Below are 19,301 nucleotides of genomic sequence, written 5' to 3' on the forward strand. Positions count from 1 at the left end.
ACATGGCTCCCTAAGTAAACTACCACCTTCATTTAAATTTTGCAGCTGCGTGGTGTTGCGTACCCTGTTTTGCAAGTGACTTGACAGAAGGAGGATTTGGTGCAGAGAGGGAATGAGTCATTGGGAAGGATGTAGCAGAGAAAGTAGGCTTTCCTTCTGAAGACGGACATGAGATCCCCATGAGAATAACTGCAATTGATATTGGCAAAGTTTGGTTTGCTGCCTTAATGCTATTGTATTTTGAATTCTACCCACACCCTCATTGTTATCTTTTGGAGGAAGAGGAGCAGAGCGCTCCAGGTTCTAGGTAGCTGTGGGATCATTGCTATGCTATGGCTGACAGAACTGTTCTGCTCTCTGCCACTTCATGATGTGTAGGATTCCTCAGATCTACAGGCTTGTTAAACAGCTTGAGGCTGCCGGTGCGTTTCCCCGGAGAAATCCTTGGATGCTTCCTTCCTGCTAGCCCACTGGACATGAAATGAGTGTTTGAACAGGAGGGGCAGCCTCACATCGTCTTGATTCAGCTGTGGATTTTTGGATAGCCTTGAGCAAGCCTCATGCCCGTAAAGTGGGGGCAGCCTTGAAATTTCCTTTGGGGAGCAGTTCTTTGCATGCTATGACAGTGTTCCATAAATAACATTTCAAAACACATAAAAGCCACAAAGCAGCCAAACCTCTAGAAAGTTTGTGTCAATGGGTGAAACTTCTCGGGCTGTATTTTTCTTAAACTTCCCACATAGCTTCTTTGTTTCTTGTTCTAGAAGAGCCTGCTTCTAAATAGTCATGATACCATAAAAGCGATACCATGTCTGACATTCCGCAATGTGATCTGCACCCTGTTTTGCAAGTGGCTTGGCTATTTGAGAAAGGTACGCACTGAAGCACATAACCTTCCCAAAGTCAGCCTTGAATTCTGATCCCAAAACTGATTACGCAGACGCAAGCCCTGCTGCATTAAATGGGACTTGATTCCTAGTAATTGTGCTAGGATTTCAGCCTTTTGTATTCTACAAATTTCTAATTAACCCAAGTGAGCTCCAGGAATCTTAGCTGACTTTTGTGAAACTGGACATGTCTGATAAGGAGGTAATTAAATGAGCTGAGAGAGAAGGCAATCATTATAATCTCTAGCTGTAAACTATCTCCTTGTCTGCCAGATGTAAAACTTCTAGGAAGGCTGAAATTCTTCCAGGGGCAAGAAATATGATGCTGAGTTCATAATACCTCTGTTGCGGTTGGTTGTATGCAGTAAAGCTTTAGACAAAGGTCACTTGTGTTGCAAAATGGGCTCATGGGTTCCTTGTCGCAAAGCCTGAAGTCTTTGAACTATAGAAGTAAATGTTCTTATTTTGCAAACATTTTTGTGCTTTTGGCGTGGGAGGGGAGTGGTGGTCATACTCTCACTCAGTGTGACTAAACTTGACAAACTAAGTTGACTGCTAATTACATGCATTAATGATCTGTTGGCTTCATTCTTACAAATGAATAGATAAAGAAATGGTTGTGTGTCTGTTTACTTGAGATATTGAAGGGCAGTGGTGTAGACTAGTCATTACTATTGGCATATGTGCATGTATGTCCCACTGTGGCCTCTAGTTAAGCTAGTGTTGCATCATGTTTTGGTGCATCAAACTGTATCCTGAAACTGGAAGCATGACTAGTACTTGTAGACGGTCTTGCTTAGATCCCTGTTGGATAGTGTGTATGACAGATAATACGCCTGCCAAGCATGGAGAGTAACCCCTCAGGTTGCATACTTCCTTGGTTAACCTTGGGGGGGGGGGGAATGGCAACAGTGGGCATGGCAAAGACCAAAGTAGGTAGAGATACTGAGCACAGACATGCAACATACACATTCATTCTCCCTGCTTAACAGTTAGGCTTGGAAAAAGCATTTGAGCCTTTATGGGAGCCCAATTAGGTGATCTTCCTGGAGATTACAGCTGGGAGGCTTGATCTTTCTTTAGCTGCATTCTCCATGAAGATTACCCAGTTCTCCATCCCTCCCCCCGGAAGAAACCCCAACAACTACTCTTGGAAAAAACATTCTGTTTGAGCCACTAGACAGATTTTGTCCAAGCTTAATTGTGGTGGGGGTGAAAAGGGGACACTGGGGGCTGGATAGGGAGGCCCCAGGGGCTGCACCCATACCACTGACTTATACACACACATTCCTAGACCACTTCTTGAAAGGTTTCTTTAATTTATTTTTAAAACTAACATTCCACCCTTTTGTCATAAGACTCCATGGTGAGTTGCAATAATAAATGCATAGAATAAACATTAATAAAACAACACTTGTAAAATTGAGTTGTTCTTGAGATTAAGGCATTTCTCCTAGTGTATTAAAGGCTGGGTGCCCTATTTTATTAATGGTTGTTGGTTTATATTTTGCTATATATTGCCTTGGCTCTTAAAAAGTGGTATGGAAAACTAACATGATCATATGTTCCTTATAATCTGATGCAAGGAATTTATTTCATTCTCTTCCCCCATCCCCCACCCTACTGTGTTGTTCTTCAGTGAGCTTGGGTCCCAGTTCCAGGAGCTGTAAGCCTCTTACAGAAACACTCGCCAAGGAAAACAAGGTTGAAGGTGCAGTCCAGTCCAAACAAACCAGGGTCAGACACCTGGAATCAGTTCAGGTGCAAAGCATGATGCAGAGGCAACGCCAGGCAGCAGTCCGAGGTCAATACCTCAGAGAGTCCAGGCAAAGTGCAGCTCAGCAAGGAGGGGAGATGAGGCTTGGAAACAAGGAACCAGTGATATGGGAAGTTACTTGCAACTTGGAGGCTCAAGAGGCAGACTTTGTGTACTCAGACCTCCTAGACCACACCCTAACCACAGTTACTGGTGGTGAAGGAGTTTTAGGGATTACTTTCTCATGAGGATGCCCTTGACTCATGAGGCTCTGTGGACTTTGGGTCCACAGAGTATGCTCTGTTGTCAGTCTGGCCCAGAACTGGACCTTTTGGTGCCAGCAGATGCAGGGAGTGGGGCTCCCGCCTTCCCCATTGAGCCTCAACACTGATTCTGGAGGACACTGCCTGATCCCCAAGGGCCTTGGCTTGTGGGAACTCTGGTTTTCCCTTCAAGGACAGCACTTAGTGTCTGGTATTGGGTCAGGACTAGTCTTGACATACTGCCACCAATCTCTTGGCTTATATGGGGAAGTCATTGCAATTTGACTCCTGCATAATTGCTCCCATGGTACTAGCTCCGAGTTAGAACTATGCAGAGGCAGTGTTAGAAACTGAGATATGAAATATTATGTTCATTTTTCACATGGTTTAGTCCTTCCCCCTAATATTCTTCAGAGGGGCTCTTCTCCAGTCTTCAAAGAGTAGCTGGAAGTGGGAAGGCAGGAAAAAGGTCCTTCTTTTCTTCCACTCTGCAGTTTTAATCTGAAATCTTAGGCACACTACTGCACCCAGAGCTCAGAAACTGCTTGCCCTAATGAAATTCCCTGTCACAAAATGCGCCTAGAACAATGGGAGTCTTGAACACTGTGCAGAGGTCATGGGGGCCTTGCTTCTGTCAAACCACAGATGTAGGAAATATGTTGTCTTAATGGTGGCAAGCTATGTTATATTTTGTAGAAAGGGAAACTTTTTTTAAAAAGCAAAAGTGCTGAGTATCAAAAATTGAAAATTAAACCTAGTAAGTTGGTCATGTCCATTAATTTCCATGGGTCTGTTCTTAGTAGGACTAATGTTCAATACAACCATATAAGGTTGCAAGTTGATTCACTTGTGAAACATTTTCCAAAGCAACAGAAGCTGTTCTGACATGTGTTGTGGTACCCTGAGACTTTCATTGTGGTCTGTGGACAGCAGCCTTGAGCAAGTGCAGCCCCACAAGTGGTAACGGTCTTTGGTTTCGCCATCAGTCTGAAGAAACACAATTTTTTAAGGAAAGCAAAAGAGAATCTCTAAAACCAGTAGGTGGTGTGATCTCCCTTTTGGCAAACTTTCCCCATGTTAGGGAATTCTTTTCACTTTGGGAACAGGACATCTCTGATGAGGCTGTGCCAAGATGGCCTTTAGGACACTTGAGTGACATCAACCTGACTGTGAGCTACATTCAGGTAGATATGGTTTGTGTGACAGCTGGGCTGTCTTTGGCTGATGCATTTGATGGTTCCTGCTCCTCCCTCTTGATTTTCAGAACACCTCTTTTCTGTTCGTGTAAGTCTCCTTAGCCTCATGTTACAATGGGAAAACACAGGACTCTGACCTATTTGCGCCTGCTGCAAGAGCAATCAGAGGACATAACATAGTCCTTATTGTTCAGGGGCCCAGCTTGTATTTCTAAAACTTACAACTTGTTTGAAGACTCAGGTAGAACTCTGTGTGCCCACATGTGCTTCTCCCTATACCAGTGCAAGTCTTATGCAGTCCCAACTGGTGCCATGACATGTTCAGAAACGACTCTCGTTCTCCTTGGCAGGAAGTCTCGTGTCAAAATGATTGCTAGGCTCATGCCTTGCCTTTAGTCTTGTAGTGCTTGATCTGCACACCTATGACCTGGGACAGCAGGGTTTGAATCCCCACCCAGCCATAAAGCTCACTGAATGACCGTGGGCCACTCACCATCTCTTAGCCTGACCTGCCTCAGAGGTTTGCTGTGAGAATGAAGGTAGAGAGGAGGAGAACCATGAGATCACTGGAAGATAAATGTGCTGTATAAACCAACCAACCAATATTTTCCCCACCCTGAATTGATGCATTGGCAAACTAATCAAAAACCTCAGTCTTGCATACTTGCACCTTCACTGTCTCCCCTCCCCTTAAAAAAAATGCCTGTGCTCTTTAGCTTCATGGGAGGTGTGGTGTGTGTGTGTTTTAATTCCAAACTGGTGCACTGATGATCCTTGAGGGTGGGTGGGTTGTATACTGCATTTGAAAATAGCTGTCATCTGCCATTCTTTCGAGGATAGACTGGAATGATGCACAGTCTGAAATTCTGTCAGCAGCTTGAAAACTGGCACTGGCCACCCAGATCTGTGGATGCCAGGAAGAGCTGCTGTGTGCTCCTTATGTGTCTGTGGTGAAAGCCAAAATGCACTGGCAGCTTAGAGCTGCAACCAGTTCAATTTACTGCCACCGAAGACTTCTTTGGAACTGAGCTTTCTTGTTTTTTTCAAAGGCAGACCACCTCCAGCTAGTTATCCCTTGATTTGAGGGAAAATGTGCAGTGTTTAATCTGGCTAGAGGGGGAGAGCTATATGGAATGGCTTTTTTTTTTTTTTTTTGCAACACCTCCCTTTTAGGTTAACCAAAAATGCCCTGGATGTTGAGGCCATTGAACTTAAGCATAGTTTTTGAAAGAGGGATGCACACTGCCCCGGAGAACAGTTCTGAGGATGACCAAGTGTCATTTCCTTTACAGTAATGCTTTTTTGCTATATGTTCAGCATTTATCGCAGTGCGGTCAGTGTGATAAAACTAGCCGCTTGCTAAACATGCCTGTGACAACAACTGCTTAGCAACTAACTAACATGAAACAAGTGTTTGATGTTTTGATGGAGCTTATAGTGAAGAAGTAGGTACTGTTATTCTTTGCCTGGAAGACCTTCAGCATGCCTAACTCCTCTGGGTTTATCATCTTAATGGTGTAAATTTTATGTGATATAGAATTTTCTTTTGTGAGCTAGGGCAGATCCACACCAAGCATTTAAAACAGATCCAACATACATTTAAAGCACATGACTTCCTCAAAAGAGTTATGTAGTTTTCACCATACAGAGCTACAGTTCTTTGTACCCATAACAAACTACAGTTCCTGGTATTCCTTGGGGAAAGCCATGTGCTTTAAATGTATGGTATGGAGCTGCCCGTACTTGCCTGAAATTAACATAGATAATTACTAGGACTCCAGTAAATATAGAGGAAAGTGCTTGCAACTTCCTTACCTATTTTTATAGACATATACAAGCAGACTAGTGGGAAATGGTAACAGGCAGCGTAAGATTATTGCCCTGCTCTGTGCATGCCATTAAATCAGTGTATCTGTAGGTGTTCCAGGACTGCAATACCTATAATTTATTTGGGCATTGGTTTTTTTTAAATGTGTGTGTTGCTAACCGGCTTATGTGCCCATGGGATAGTGTGTGTGTGTGTGGGGGGGGAGATAGAGATTTTAATTGAATAGAATATATGCATTCACATTGTCAGTAGTGCTGTTGACCTCACTTGGTTGGGCTGTGTTTGCATGAACAAAGATGAGCAATATGAACACACCTATAGTGCTTAGCAAGAGCCTACAGTACCTGTACATGTGTCTCCGCACCCTCCTCCAATTCCGTGATAGATTTGAGCAAAACTGGTGTTTGTCTAAAGAAGAGTGACTTGTAAAAATGTGAATGGCAGGTTCTGGAATCTTCCCCCCCCCCAACCGCCACGTTTAGCACACTTTCTTTTTGGTTAAACACACATTGCAGCAGTTGTGAATATGGTTTTCTCCTAATCAGTGTTGTTAATTAAGCCAATTTCTGCCTTGAGCCCTTGGAATCTGTTGCCAGCAAATAAGCAGCAGCAGTTTAGTTCTGCTTTCAGTAGCTTGGGAGAAGCAAACCACAAGCTCTCTTTCACAGCTATGCTTTAAAAAGGACTAAATTGACCAATAATGACTGTACAAAATGCATGTGTGAAATCTAGATATTGTGTTAGTCTTTGGAATGAGTACTAAGTTGGATTCAGTGATAGAATATTGACTTTTAAACTTCCGGTCACCATATCCCTGTTACCATGAAATTCCTATTTTTGGAAAACAGCCCCACATTGGCTCTTGCTCTTTCCGTTTATATTTTTTTAAGCTGTCCTATTTTTTTCTGGTGGCCTTTGCAGACTTCTGCCTCCCCAGATTTAATGTCCTCAGTGTTGTAATCTTTTGTAATCAGTTTTACTAATTATAGTTAACAAACAAAAATGCTAACATGCACATCATTAACTTAGGTTGCTATGGAGTGTGATGATGGATTATTGCAGACAGCTTCCTCAGGTCTCCCCATTTCCCCAGTTCAGCTGAGGCTTTGTCTCATGGTGACACGTAGCCTAAGGATGACAATGAAGAAATCTACTTAATTAAGCCTGGAAAAATACCACCTGCCCCAAGATCCATTGTGGAGGAAGAAAGAGGAGAGGGGGCAGCACAGCTGCCCTGTTGGCTTCTTTGTGGTAGCCTAAGGTGAATGTGCTGATCATGTTTAAGTCCAGAAAAACTGGCTTAGCATGGCCTTGTGGTTGGGTGATTGACAAGGGGCCCTGAGTCCCAGTTTTGCTGTCCTGTCTTCTGTAGCCTTCAGGTTCCTTAAAGGAACAGATCAACTGAAAGGTCTTAACTTGTTCCAGAGAACTAAGAAAAGGGCTTCATGCCCCCAGAGGATTCTACTTGCAGAAAGAGCTTCATAGAAGCCACTGAAAAGCAAACCATACAATGAGATCAGCTTGTCTGACATGCTGCGAGTTACTTATTGATTAACATGAATTATGCAAGGTGGGGAAGGTTGCTAAAAAAGAGCAGCAAGAGGAGCTTTGTTTTCATGGGGATCTTTAGAGCCAGCATGCAGCAAATTCCCCCTCTCCCCCCTTGCTCTGTTTTTTATCTGTTTACTTCTTGGAAAGGCTGAGGTAAGTAAAGAGAGATGGAGGAAGCGTTTTCACAAGGGCTCTTTTCAGCATGGTGAAGGTCATGATGGCTCCTGTCCTTTTTGTGTCTCTTTCCCAATGAAGGTTACCCTCACAAAAGCTTTTCTCTGCTGTTTCTCCTTCCTTGTTGTGGCTCTTGCAAATGCCACTGTGAAAAATGCTCTCCCTTTCCTCCATTGCCTGTCCTCTGCCAGCCCTTCAGAAAGCCTCTCTTCTCCTTGCCGTGCATTGTTCTGCTGCAGTAAATGATCCCGTGATGCAACATTGCAGATCTTTTCCCTCCCCTCCCTTCTGGATCAGATAGCATGAAGCAATGCAGCTCCCCTCCCCGCGGGAACTGCCACCACAGGAGCAGTTTGGAGAGTAGCCAATGGGTGGGGCTGGGCTGGATCACTAGGCAGATTAATCTTCACGGTGGGTGACTAAAAGGTATGTGCAATTAAAAAGGCGCAGGCGATGCTAGGGCACAGAGCGTTGAAAGCCTTCCTGCTCGCACAGCTGCTTTGTCTTGAGGGTTGTGTGTATGTTGGTGAGGATGTGTAACTTTTACTCTCTCCTCCTTGAAAAGCAGCTGCCACATGCATCCCAGTGGCTTGTTGCATGAGAAGACATGCTGTGCCAAATAGTTACACAGCCCTGAGATTTAGGTGTGGGTGAACAAGTATTGTGCAATCTGTGTTAGGGCTGAAAAAATGAGGGCAATCTCTGTGGTAGTAATCTGGCAATAGTGTCTCCAGCTGTGCCTGGTTTTTAAAACTGTAGATGGAGAAATTGGACTGCATAGGTTTCCTTCCTCCCACACATATTGTAAATTTGGCCTGTGCCTCTGATTATAGGAAAGTTCCTTAAACCAGCGCAGACCATTTCTCCATCTAGCCTAGTATTAGGCTGTCTAACTGGCTGTGGCCCTTTGGGCTCTTGGGTTCGGAGGCCTTTCCCGTCATCTGCTCCTGAAATCTCCAGGCATTGAGCCTGGGACTTGCTACATGCAAAGCATGTGTTCTGCTACGGAGCTGTGGTCCTCCCCCCCCCTTTGATTGGCTGTGCTGATTTCGAATGAGCTTCGTGTAGCTAGCAGAGATTTCAAGGCTGGGAGTCCTACATCACCCCATCAGTTGTTTTTGAAAACACTTAGAGTCATCTGAACAGAACGTGCTCTACTACCCCCTGCACTGTACGAGGTTTCTACACCCCATGAGTCTTAGACCAGCTAGCATTGGAGAACTTGAAGCAAGTAATAACCCTCAAATTCTGTGGCGGGCTTCTGCTTCTACTGAAGAGCATTAGTGGCCCCCTTGTTCCCTGTGGCAGAGATGTAGGGCCTTTCCTGGCAATACTCAGCAGGTTTCCCTTCCTGTGGAACTTCTTTGGTGGTGCCAGTTCTCACACATGGATGAATCTGTGGATATCGCTAGTGTCTATGAGCCCGGGGAGAGAATGACGCTGAGGGAATTGTGCTGCTGACACATTGTTGTCAGTGGTCCCTGTGTCTTTCCATTTGTTAAAGCAATCTGATCTTGTTTTTGCCATGTGGCTAGTCCATGTAACTGTGTTTCTGGGTTTTTGACTCTTGTTCTTTCACTGCTTGGGCCTAAAACTTCTAATTCAGACTCTTGAAAATGGAGTCAGGTGTGTCAAAATTGGTTCTTTTCCTCAGCTATAATTAAAGGGTAATTAAAGATACATGAAGGTTGTCTGACAACCTTGGTAGTTCTTGCACTTTCTCTAGTGAGATAGCACTGTTTTGTCATCATTCTCCAGGTTAGTTTATTTTCTGTTTTAAAAAGGAGCATTTATAGAACATCTGTGGAACTGTAATGCTTACAGAATAACTTACTTTGTTCAAAGGAGCTGGGAGTTCAGTTAAAGGGTCTTTACAGGTGGATTTATTAAAACTGGATTATTTCAGAACTTCTATCTTGTCTATCCAGTTTGGGAACATTAAAAATATTTCCAGGGGCTGTATCAAATTAGTCATACTCAAAGCAGACATGTCTGTTGATTTCAGTAGGACTATCTTGTGTATTGGCTTCAAACCCATATTTGTATATTAGTGGTCAAACAGATTCCCTACTCACTGGGGTTGCAAAAAACACAGAAACTTCCTTGATTGACTGGTGTGTGCAAACTGTAGTGCTGATATCCAGGGATATGAAATGTTTTATCTGGTTTTTCCTAGGAATTCCCAAATATTCTTCCAAACCTGGCTGAAGCTGTGATTTAAATCATTGTTTAGATAGTAAGCCCAAGGGCAGGACTTGGTTATTAGTTCTATTTTTTTAAAATTGTATAGCAGTGCCTTGCAAATAATAAATATTATTACTAAACTGTGAGCAAGTTGGAAATACACACATTCAATAAATCCTTTGATCTGGTTACTTTTAAGGCTGATTGAACTGAAGCATATTGGAGCTGTGGCAAACCTTTATGTAAAAGACTTTTTCTTTCAGCATAAAGCATAATTTTATAAAAATATATTTAGGGGTATTCAAAACTGAATATTGTATCACAGCTTTGTTTTTTTGTTTGTTTACTTACTTACTTACTTATAAAGTGCGATGGGAAGGATAGGAGCAGCTGAGTAAAAAAGCAGTTTGTTTGAAACTTTGTTTCTAACAGACTAAAGCCATGATGTGAAGCACAGTTACTGCAATGAAAGTTTAACAGGAATAAATTCAAAATAAATATGCAAGTCAAACTTTTATTGTGTGAGCCAATGGTTGCGACATCATCCCTAACATTGACAGACACTAAATACACAATAAAATCATAAGCAAATCTAACAGAAACCTTTGTTTACAAGGACAGATAAAATAGAGGGGAGTCACATATGGATTGCAAAATAAATATGCTTAGCATCACAGCCTCAGTGCTGGAAATTTCAGCCAACTAAAATGGTTCGACAACATGTTCTTTCTGTGTGAGCCTTTAATACATATTATTTTTCTTTCTTTCTCCCCTAGATATGGACGTGTTGAAAGTGTCAAAATTCTCCCCAAAAGGGGATCAGAAGGTGGCGTGGCAGCCTTTGTGGATTTTGTGGACATCAAGAGTGCCCAGAAGGCACACAACTCTGTCAACAAAATGGGAGATAGAGACCTTCGGACGGATTATAATGAACCGGGAACCATTCCTAGCGCTGCTCGGGGATTGGATGATACAGTTTCCATAGCATCTCGTAGTAGAGAGGTTTCTGGGTTCAGAGGAGGTGGTGGTGGGCCCACGTATGGCCCACCACCATCGCTTCATGCACGGGAAGGACGCTATGAGCGGAGACTTGATGGGTAAGTTCCAAGGTTTCACTAGGCAGGTATTTTGTATTTGATGTGGTGAGAAACACAAACTCCTGTATAGGGCCCCCAGATGGATTTAAAATTTGGGGATTTATCTGCGTTTCCTATTTTGGGTTTGGAAACGGAAGTGATTCCCGCCCCAGTGGCTGGTATCTTGTGGATCTGTAGAGGATATTTCCTGCAGCTGGTTGGATACTTGGTCCTAAGACGGAAGACTTCCGATGGTCATCCTCGATTATGGAGCTATTCTTCTAGAACTTCTAGAACAATCTCATTCTTGGATAACGTTAAGGCTTTACTCGGATGTATCCTTATTATCAAATGGAGCTATTTCGTTACTGCAAGCCTCAAAACCCAGTATGGAGTATCTTCAGAATGTAGAACCTACAGAGTCTTGGAGAAGCTTCATGGCTAGTTTTTTCAGGGTTTTTCTGGTGTGCATAGTTTATGTATAGAATTGGATTGATTCCAAAAATTTCTAGTAGGCTTTTTAAAAGTTATGCATTCATCGTCTTGGATTCTACAAACAACCTCTAGCCATGGGAATACATTGTGGTATGGTGAAGACAGCAGAAGGCAGCTTTTGATGTTTCCACTTTTGGATCTACACCACTTCCGTATATCTTGGGATTACTGTTCCTCGTGGTATTGGCAAAAGTGAAGGAGATGGACACTGCTAAATCTTGGAAATTACAGGCCATCTGTTAAGGTGCTGGAATAATGGCTACTACCTCGAATTTGTGGGATGGTACACAGCCAAGATCCCAGTGGCCCAGGGGAGTGGATTACTATCTAGTCTTGTTAAGAGCGCACTTGTCACTGTACAGTTAAAAGGCACTTTAGCTTTAAAGACACTCTGTTGATAATCAGCTTGTGGATACATAAAGAGAAAATTGACTTTGTTGGATGGTTACAAAGATGGACAGAGGATGTCTGCTAGCCAGCAGTGAGAGGCATTCATCTATTCATATCTTGGTGTATTTTCTACCAACTGTTTGATTCAGACTTAGAGTTGGAGTCACTCTCTTTTGTTGGATATACCTAGACGTGATTTGCTGCCTGAAGAATGAAGTCTGGGGGTTACAGAGTCCTCATGTCAATCTGGGACAACTGGCTTCCAGTGGATTTTTTTCCCTGTTTGTCACTAAGATTTTTTTTCTTGCTCGCTCATCTAAAATATCATTTTGACACCCTTGCCCATTAAGAAGGTGGATTACCCCTATAAGAGGGGCCAAAATTGGGGAAGTTATGTTCACAATTCTCTCCCTAGATTTAATTGGGAATATAGGTCGTGTTTCCACACTTGGAAAAGGTTGGTATGTCCTGCCCTGTGTATATTAGCTCCTCTCCTAACCCAAGTCAATCCCTCTTTCCACTAACTCCAGTAGTAATTAGTACTAATAGATAATCAGCACTGCTGTAGTCATTAGATTTTCAGCTCTGCTAGTTCTTTTGTCTGTCTTCTGTGTCCTTCTAATGGATAAGGAGCTCTTTTACTATACCAGTAACCCTCTAGGAGTATTGCTTCTGTTCCTTTATTACACCAGCTCTCACTGGCATAATGTTCCATAGGGTGCAAAGTGCTGCTTGTTTTTCTTCTTTTAAGGAAGAAGACACACATGCACACACACGTGCACAGATTTGGAAACAGTTTGCCGGCTTATTTGCATGTAGCTGCAAATAATTGGAAATGTATATTGTGCATTTTGGAATTTTGCTTTGCATTTCTGTTAAGACAACTCTGAATTGCTCAAGAGGCAGGAATTCAGAGAAAAGAAAGCCTTTAAGATTCATCAAGCACCTTCATCTCAGGGATTACTAGCCTTGTGCTTGAGATGTATGTGTAGGAAGAGAGAGAAATTTATAATCAAGGAAGATTCTAATCCACTCTTAAGACTAAACAAAAGAAAAATACAAGAGAGTTCAAGCTTTTGAGAAGATCTGTCCTGGGACCCAGCAGAAGAGGAGGAACTGTGGGGGTGGAGGTGGGAGAGGATTGAGTGCCTAGAACTGAAGTAGCTGTGAATTGGTTTTCAAAGAAGACTGTTGGAACAAAGGGAGATGGCTTAAAATCCTTCTTCCTAAAATGGGGCTTTAAATTTTGCAACTAACTCAGGCTCTGGCTTATTACTAAATCCACAAACATTTCCTGTTGAATTACTATTTTTCTTGATTAGCCATGCCGCTAAAGATTGGCCATCCTTTTACTTTTAATAAATTAGAGTACTAAACTATTGGAAGCCTTCTGGGTCATTTTGCTTTCTGTTTTGAAATACTATCCTATGAAAATATTCATCAGTGTTCTGGGCCATAGAACTGAGTCACAGGCACAGTGTTCTCATTAACTCTGAAGTACATAGTAGAGCAAACTGCTGATTATTTATGTGGAGTATAGAAACTGTGGCAATTAGCTTTATTCTTTAAATATTAATACCCCACTTTTGATTCAAAGCTGCTTACAAAAATGCCCACAGCTTACCAGTAAATCAACAGAAATCTTGCTTTGGGGACTTAATGCCTTTTGTGGGCATGGCTTTGTCTCCACATTGTCTGTGGCACTTAAAAGTACCTACCTCTTGGATAATTAATAGGATCAATGTATTGAGCATTCGCTGTTTTGACATTATATCCAAGGAATCTTAGCAACTAAAATGCTAACAGTAACTTGCCTTTTCTGAACTCATGCTTTTCACAGGGGCTTTCATGGCCAGCCAAACATTTAGCAAAAGATCTTCAGCATACCCATGCAATGAAAAACATGAATAGTTGTAATTATTTAAAATCCTAGAGCATTGTGGTCCTAGAAAAATTATATTTTAAATTGGTGATTTAAAAAAACCAAAACAACTATGTGAAAATCATTCAGGGCCCAGAAGATCATTAGTTTGTTCTGTGATGCAGAACTCTGGTCATGAAAGCCCAGTTTAATCAGTGAAGCAGAATCAGTGCCAAGCTGTGCTGTACCTAGATGTAACTGAGGAGTTGTGTGGAAGAACCAAGCTCATTGGTTTTGCTTAGTAGTCATTATAGTCATTTAGAGTCTTTTATTGTTAATATTACTTGTGAAGATCGCCAGTGCCACACTAAATGTTTGCATGATGTTGGGACCTTCTCCTCCATCTCTGATTGACATAAATATTTTCCCCCTCCTTAATGCAGGGCTTCAGATAACAGGGAGCGTGCTTATGAACATAGTGCCTATGGACACCATGAACGGGGGACAGGAGGATTTGATCGGACAAGACATTATGATCAGGATTACTATAGAGATCCTCGAGAGCGGACTTTACAACATGGACTCTATTACAGTTCTCGGAGTCGCAGCCCGAGCCGTTTTGATGCTCATGACCCCCGTTACGAACCTCGGGCCCGGGAGCAGTTTACTTTGCCCAGCGTGGTACACAGGGATATCTACAGGGATGATCTCACACGGGAGGTACGAGGCCGGAGGCCAGAGCGGAATTACCAGCACAGCAGGAGCCGGTCACCACATTCATCCCAGTCTAGGACCCAGTCTCCTCAGAGGCTGGCGAGCCAAGCGTCAAGACCTACTAGGTCCCCTAGTGGCAGCGGCTCTAGGAGCAGATCATCAAGCAGTGATTCAATCAGCAGCAGTAGCAGTACCAGCAGTGACAGGTATGTAAATGCCCCTGTCATATTTATTACTGCCATGTTTTCATCCTGGGCCCCGATATGAATTCCCAAGGATTACCCATGGGATATTGCAGTGTCCTTTTCTTATTGTTCTGTTCCCCTGCCCCCTGAAGACCTGTGCCTTCAGCATTTGAGCCCCTGCTTAAGAATGAAGTTGTTGACATTTATATGTACTACATTTCAAAATGTGTCAACTTAAATGGTGCCTCATGGAACAAAGTTAATATGATTGGTTTCATACGGCTTTCCCACTTCTATTTAAAATCCAGTGCCAATTATCAGTCATTGTCTGCCTTGCTTTCTCTTCTCCCACCCCCTGCCTGCATGTGTTTTTTCCAGCATATTTTGTTAGTTTAAAGGAATAACCTTCTCTTAGTAATGACGCCTGAGAGATGAATGGAGTGTTGGTTTTAAATTGTGGCTGTAGCTGAATGGATTACTGTGGCAAAATAATGTTGTTCAAGCTTAGCAAGGACTTGATAGAAGGATTTTTTTTGTTTTGTTTCTATTTATCAATGAAGAGCTGTGGGAGAATGAGAGAAATTTTGGAATAGAATGTGTATCATATGAAACTGGTTTTAAAGGACTGTATCTTCCTTCCCAGTCAAATTGTATGTGTGTACAGGCGACAGCCATTTTAGGCATGTCCAATTGATGAACAGTCGCTGATGCGTGGGTCCTTTTGGACGTGGTAGAAGGCCGAACGGGGGTGGAACGGGACAGGGTGAGGCACACATGTATGTACTGGCACACTTGCTTGTCCTCGCAAAGCCATAATTTGCCTATGTGTTTTATGTGAACCATGTCCAAATGTTCATTACAGGTACTTGGGAAAAGTGCTATAGATGCTTGTAAATAATTCGTAGCTCTGAAAATTAATTTTCTCCAATCAGCAAAGGACTTTGCAAAAGAAGGGTCCAACATTGCAATGTTATCCTCTATTGGTGTCTATAAAAATCTCACCAACTGAAATGTGTTTTCAGTGTTTCATCAAACTAATTTTTGTCTTCCTTATTCTAGTTAGTGCTTGACCACTAGTACACGGTTTTTGCATACTTGACTCTGGCATACTTGCCTGAAATACTGATTGGTGTTGTTGAATGTATTATTTCCAGCATTAGATATATAAGCTATTTGCCAAATGGCACCTTAAATCTAGGTTACAATCCCCATTTTTTTTGCAATGAATTTATTATTATTATTATTAATTTCATTTGTATACTGCTTTATATTTCAAAGAAAAAAAATCTCAAAGCAGTTTACAATACATTAAAACAGAAAATTAAACAACCCAGAATAAAATAAATGCAAGCTTCAAGGGAAATATTCCCTATATTTATTTACCTGCTTAATTTATATAGCTGCCCCATAGCAGAAGTATTCTAGGAAGCCAGTGTGGTGTACTGGTTAGAGTGTCTGACTGGGACCTGGGAGGTCAGGGTTCAAATCCCCATTCAGTCATGAAGCTCACTGGGTGATCTTGGGCCACTCACAGCCTCCTAACCCCTACAATTACCCTGTGAGGTAGATTAACTGAGGAGGAGGACTCAAAGGTGGGATATAAATGCAATAAAGTCTGTAAGTTCTTCTGCTCACCTTCTTAAGAAAGCTGGAGGGGCCAGTCAGATGGAGATGTCAGAGGCCAACCTCTGCAATTGGACCCGTAGCAGTTGCAGAACGTGCCTAGTGCCTGGGGAATTTCAAACAGTGATTATTTCACATTGGGCTTGTGAAACTCACATACTTGTGGTGAAGCCCAGCTTTCAAGTAATGTTACTGTAGAGACCACAGAGCTTCTTTTTATCTAGAATGTGTTTCGAGAATTCCACTTGAATTAATTCTTGTGTTTTCTAATGTAGTTGCTGTGATTAATGGACTATGACTCTTTGGTTAAACCAGATGAACTTTAGAAAGAATTTGTCTTCTTTGTTGAAACTTGCCCTTGTCATGGATTTTTAAAAATTGATTACTTGCATGTATCCTGAAACATGAAGATGAAAATTACTGTAGTGAAAGGTGCTAGAAAAACCACCATGACTTAACATTCAGGTTTCCTGAGACTTGGCTGGAGAGATTGGTTGCTGTCTCTTGCTTACCAGCCTCCTCTCCTGGAGTGAAAGTAGACATTGGCACACTTTATTGCATTACATAATACTGGCCATTCCCTCCTGTGGCACCCCCTCCTTTCTTTCCTGCTCTGGAATTTGCCAACTAAGGATGAATCACTTGCTTAAAATGGTATTTAGTGGAGTGTGGGTGGGTTAGGTGCTTCCTGTTCATGGGGACAATTGGGGAAAACTGCTTCAGAACTTAGGCTCAACAAAGGCCATTTTCCATGTGGTTTTGCTGGTGGAGAAGCAGTTTGAGTGGAGAACTTCAGCAGCAACGGTATGGTCTGGTCTGGTCTGGTCTGGTCTGGTCTGGTCTGACCACCGTATGTGTGTGTGTGGGGAGAGAGAGAGAGAGAGAGAGAGAGAGAGAGAGATTAGCCTTGTATAAAAGATCTGAATTGTTTCTGTTGCCTGTCATGCCCATGCTAATGGTGCAAACATTCAGGAACATAACTAGTTTCTTCCTTCCTTTCTTAATTTAATATTGGATGTCCCTGCCCCCACCCCTCCAAGCATACACACAGTTCTTCAAGAGAAAGAGCCCTGTTCATTTTTACATATTACGTTGTTATGATATTTTTATGTAATTCTTTTAGGACAAAGAGAACTTTCTTAAGCCAGAAGCTGAATGACTAAACGCCTCTTGGCTAGCTTCGGTTGCAGGGTTGTAAACTGCAGATTGTGTTAGCTTCTCTCTAGAGTAGTAATTTCAAAAGCTGCCCTGTCAGATATGCCTTTCTCTTGCTCTTTAAGGCTCTCCTTAGCTGCTCAGTCTCTTCCAGAGGTGTTAAGCATTCCTTGCCTTAAGCTGTCCCCTACTGGAGTGTAGATATCAGGCATGTTGATTTGTGTGTCTGTGTTTAGGGTTTCTTTTCAAGGCTGCTTGCTAGGATGTTCCGTTCCTGTGGGAAGATCTCATCTTAAAATCCTTCAGGAGGACGGGACCCAAGACCATTGTTCATTCAGATGCTTTGCATTCAAAAGCATTTCTTGATTAATTCCGTCTTGAGGCTTTGTTTTCATTTGTACAGGTCTAAGTCAAGGTGCATTTGCAAATCAGCCATGTTTGTGGAGTTTATTTGATTTCTGTCTCACCCTTTAACAAGTTCCCAGTGTGGCGTAGCAAAAATTATAATTACAGTGAAACAAATTAAAAGAAAAACACTGGCATTCCACCTTCCTCCACTCAGATAAGGTCTCCGGAAAAATGTGGGCAGACCAGGCCTCAGGTCTCCACAGCTGATAAGCGAGGAGCAGCCTTGTATGCTGTGGGAGCTGCTGTGTCCAAATAGTGTCGACTGTGCAAGGACCTCCTTGTTTGTGTTCCCAGAACCAGTCTGAACTGGAATCATCCAGTCGGATTTGGCCGTGTGCCACCTCCCAAGAGGCTGTGTTAGATGTAGGTCGTGCCGGCCTGGTGTTTTGTTTGTACAAAGCAGAAAGTTGTGGGAGAGAGCTGAGAGAACAAGCAACTCCTCAGCCGCTGTGACAGACAGGGACCTCTGGCCATCTCTAGAAGGGAAGGGCTGATCCCTGGATTTGAAGGGGTGACTGCTTTAACCTGGGATGTGTACTCTCTGAGGCACACAGCAGTGCAGAAAACCTTTAATTAGGCACACACTAAAGAGCCAGCATCTTTTGAAGTGCTGACTGTTGCACCTTCTGTGCTTTATTCATCTTTTGTGTTCAGTCATTATGAACACTCTCTCTTTATTAGCCCCTGCTGCCTTTCTGCAGCAAAGGGCTGAAGATTTATTTCCTTTTTTTCTTCCAGTTTTGAATTTTGCTGTTGAAAAACAACCCCCAACCAGAGCTAGGAGGCCTAACTTTAGAACTTGTTTATGTGACCCCCCACTCCAAATATTATTTAATGTGGAGAGTTAAATTTTTGCCTGATTGACCTGTTTATATTGTCTGGTCTCCACCCCTCACCCACTGTTGTCATCTTCAACTTTCTCTTTTTCAGGTTTGGCTGAGCACATTTATTTATTTGTTTTATTTATCCTATTTTTGCCCCACCTTTCCTCCATGAAGCTCAAGTTTGCATACATAATTCTCTTCATTTTATTTGTGAAGGGGGAGTGACTGGCCCAAGGTTGCCCAGTGAACTTCATGGCTGATGGGGGAATAGTATGACACTCAACTCCTGATACTTTTAAGTTAATTAATGCGAGAAAACTGATTAATTTGATCATTGTGTAGTTTGTGTGTTGTGTACCCCAGATAGAATTGCTATAAAATTGTTACTCTTTTTGTTGTTAGCAGAAAGAGTTGCAAAGTGGTAGTGATGGTATTGATAGCATTGAATTAGAAAGGGAGATACAATTCTTGTTTTCCAGTATCTCTTCTGTTCTGTGATGGTAGAGTTTCTACTTAGGAAGTTAGATACATTACAAGAATTATTGTAATGTATCCTTACTCTTACGAAGGATATAGAGTTGAATGAGAATACTGAACTGTCAGAAGGCAGGCAAAATCTGTAGCATCTAATTCTCTTGGTTGGGATACTGACTCAAATGCAAGTCTGGTACCCCAGAGCTGGCAATACTGTTGCCTTATTTTTGTGCAGCATTGGCAGATGTGATGACACT

General features: G+C 42.4%; 2 protein-coding genes across 7 annotated transcripts in view; one reads left to right on the top strand and one right to left on the bottom strand.

Moving 5' to 3' along the window:
* FAM131C (family with sequence similarity 131 member C) overlaps positions 1-19,301 on the bottom strand; it is a 569,848-nt gene that overhangs the window by 418,557 nt on the left and 131,990 nt on the right. The window lies entirely within an intron of this gene.
* The window catches only part of SPEN (spen family transcriptional repressor), a 78,290-nt gene that overhangs the window by 6,794 nt on the left and 52,195 nt on the right, over positions 1-19,301 (top strand). For 4 of the 6 annotated variants that reach the window (XM_083629149.1, XM_083629150.1, XM_083629152.1 and 1 more), the window contains exons 2-3: positions 10,616-10,936; positions 14,105-14,581. In XM_083629149.1, the coding sequence (XP_083485275.1) occupies positions 10,616-10,936; positions 14,105-14,581 (798 nt within the window). Of the gene's footprint in view, positions 1-10,615; positions 12,258-14,104; positions 14,582-19,301 lie in introns of all 6 variants that reach the window. The other 2 variants (XM_083629153.1, XM_083629155.1) reach the window with 1 other exon arrangement.

This window comes from Podarcis filfolensis (genome assembly GCF_964270895.1).
Source record: "Podarcis filfolensis genome assembly, chromosome: 8".
Classification (NCBI taxonomy): domain Eukaryota; kingdom Metazoa; phylum Chordata; class Lepidosauria; order Squamata; family Lacertidae; genus Podarcis; species Podarcis filfolensis.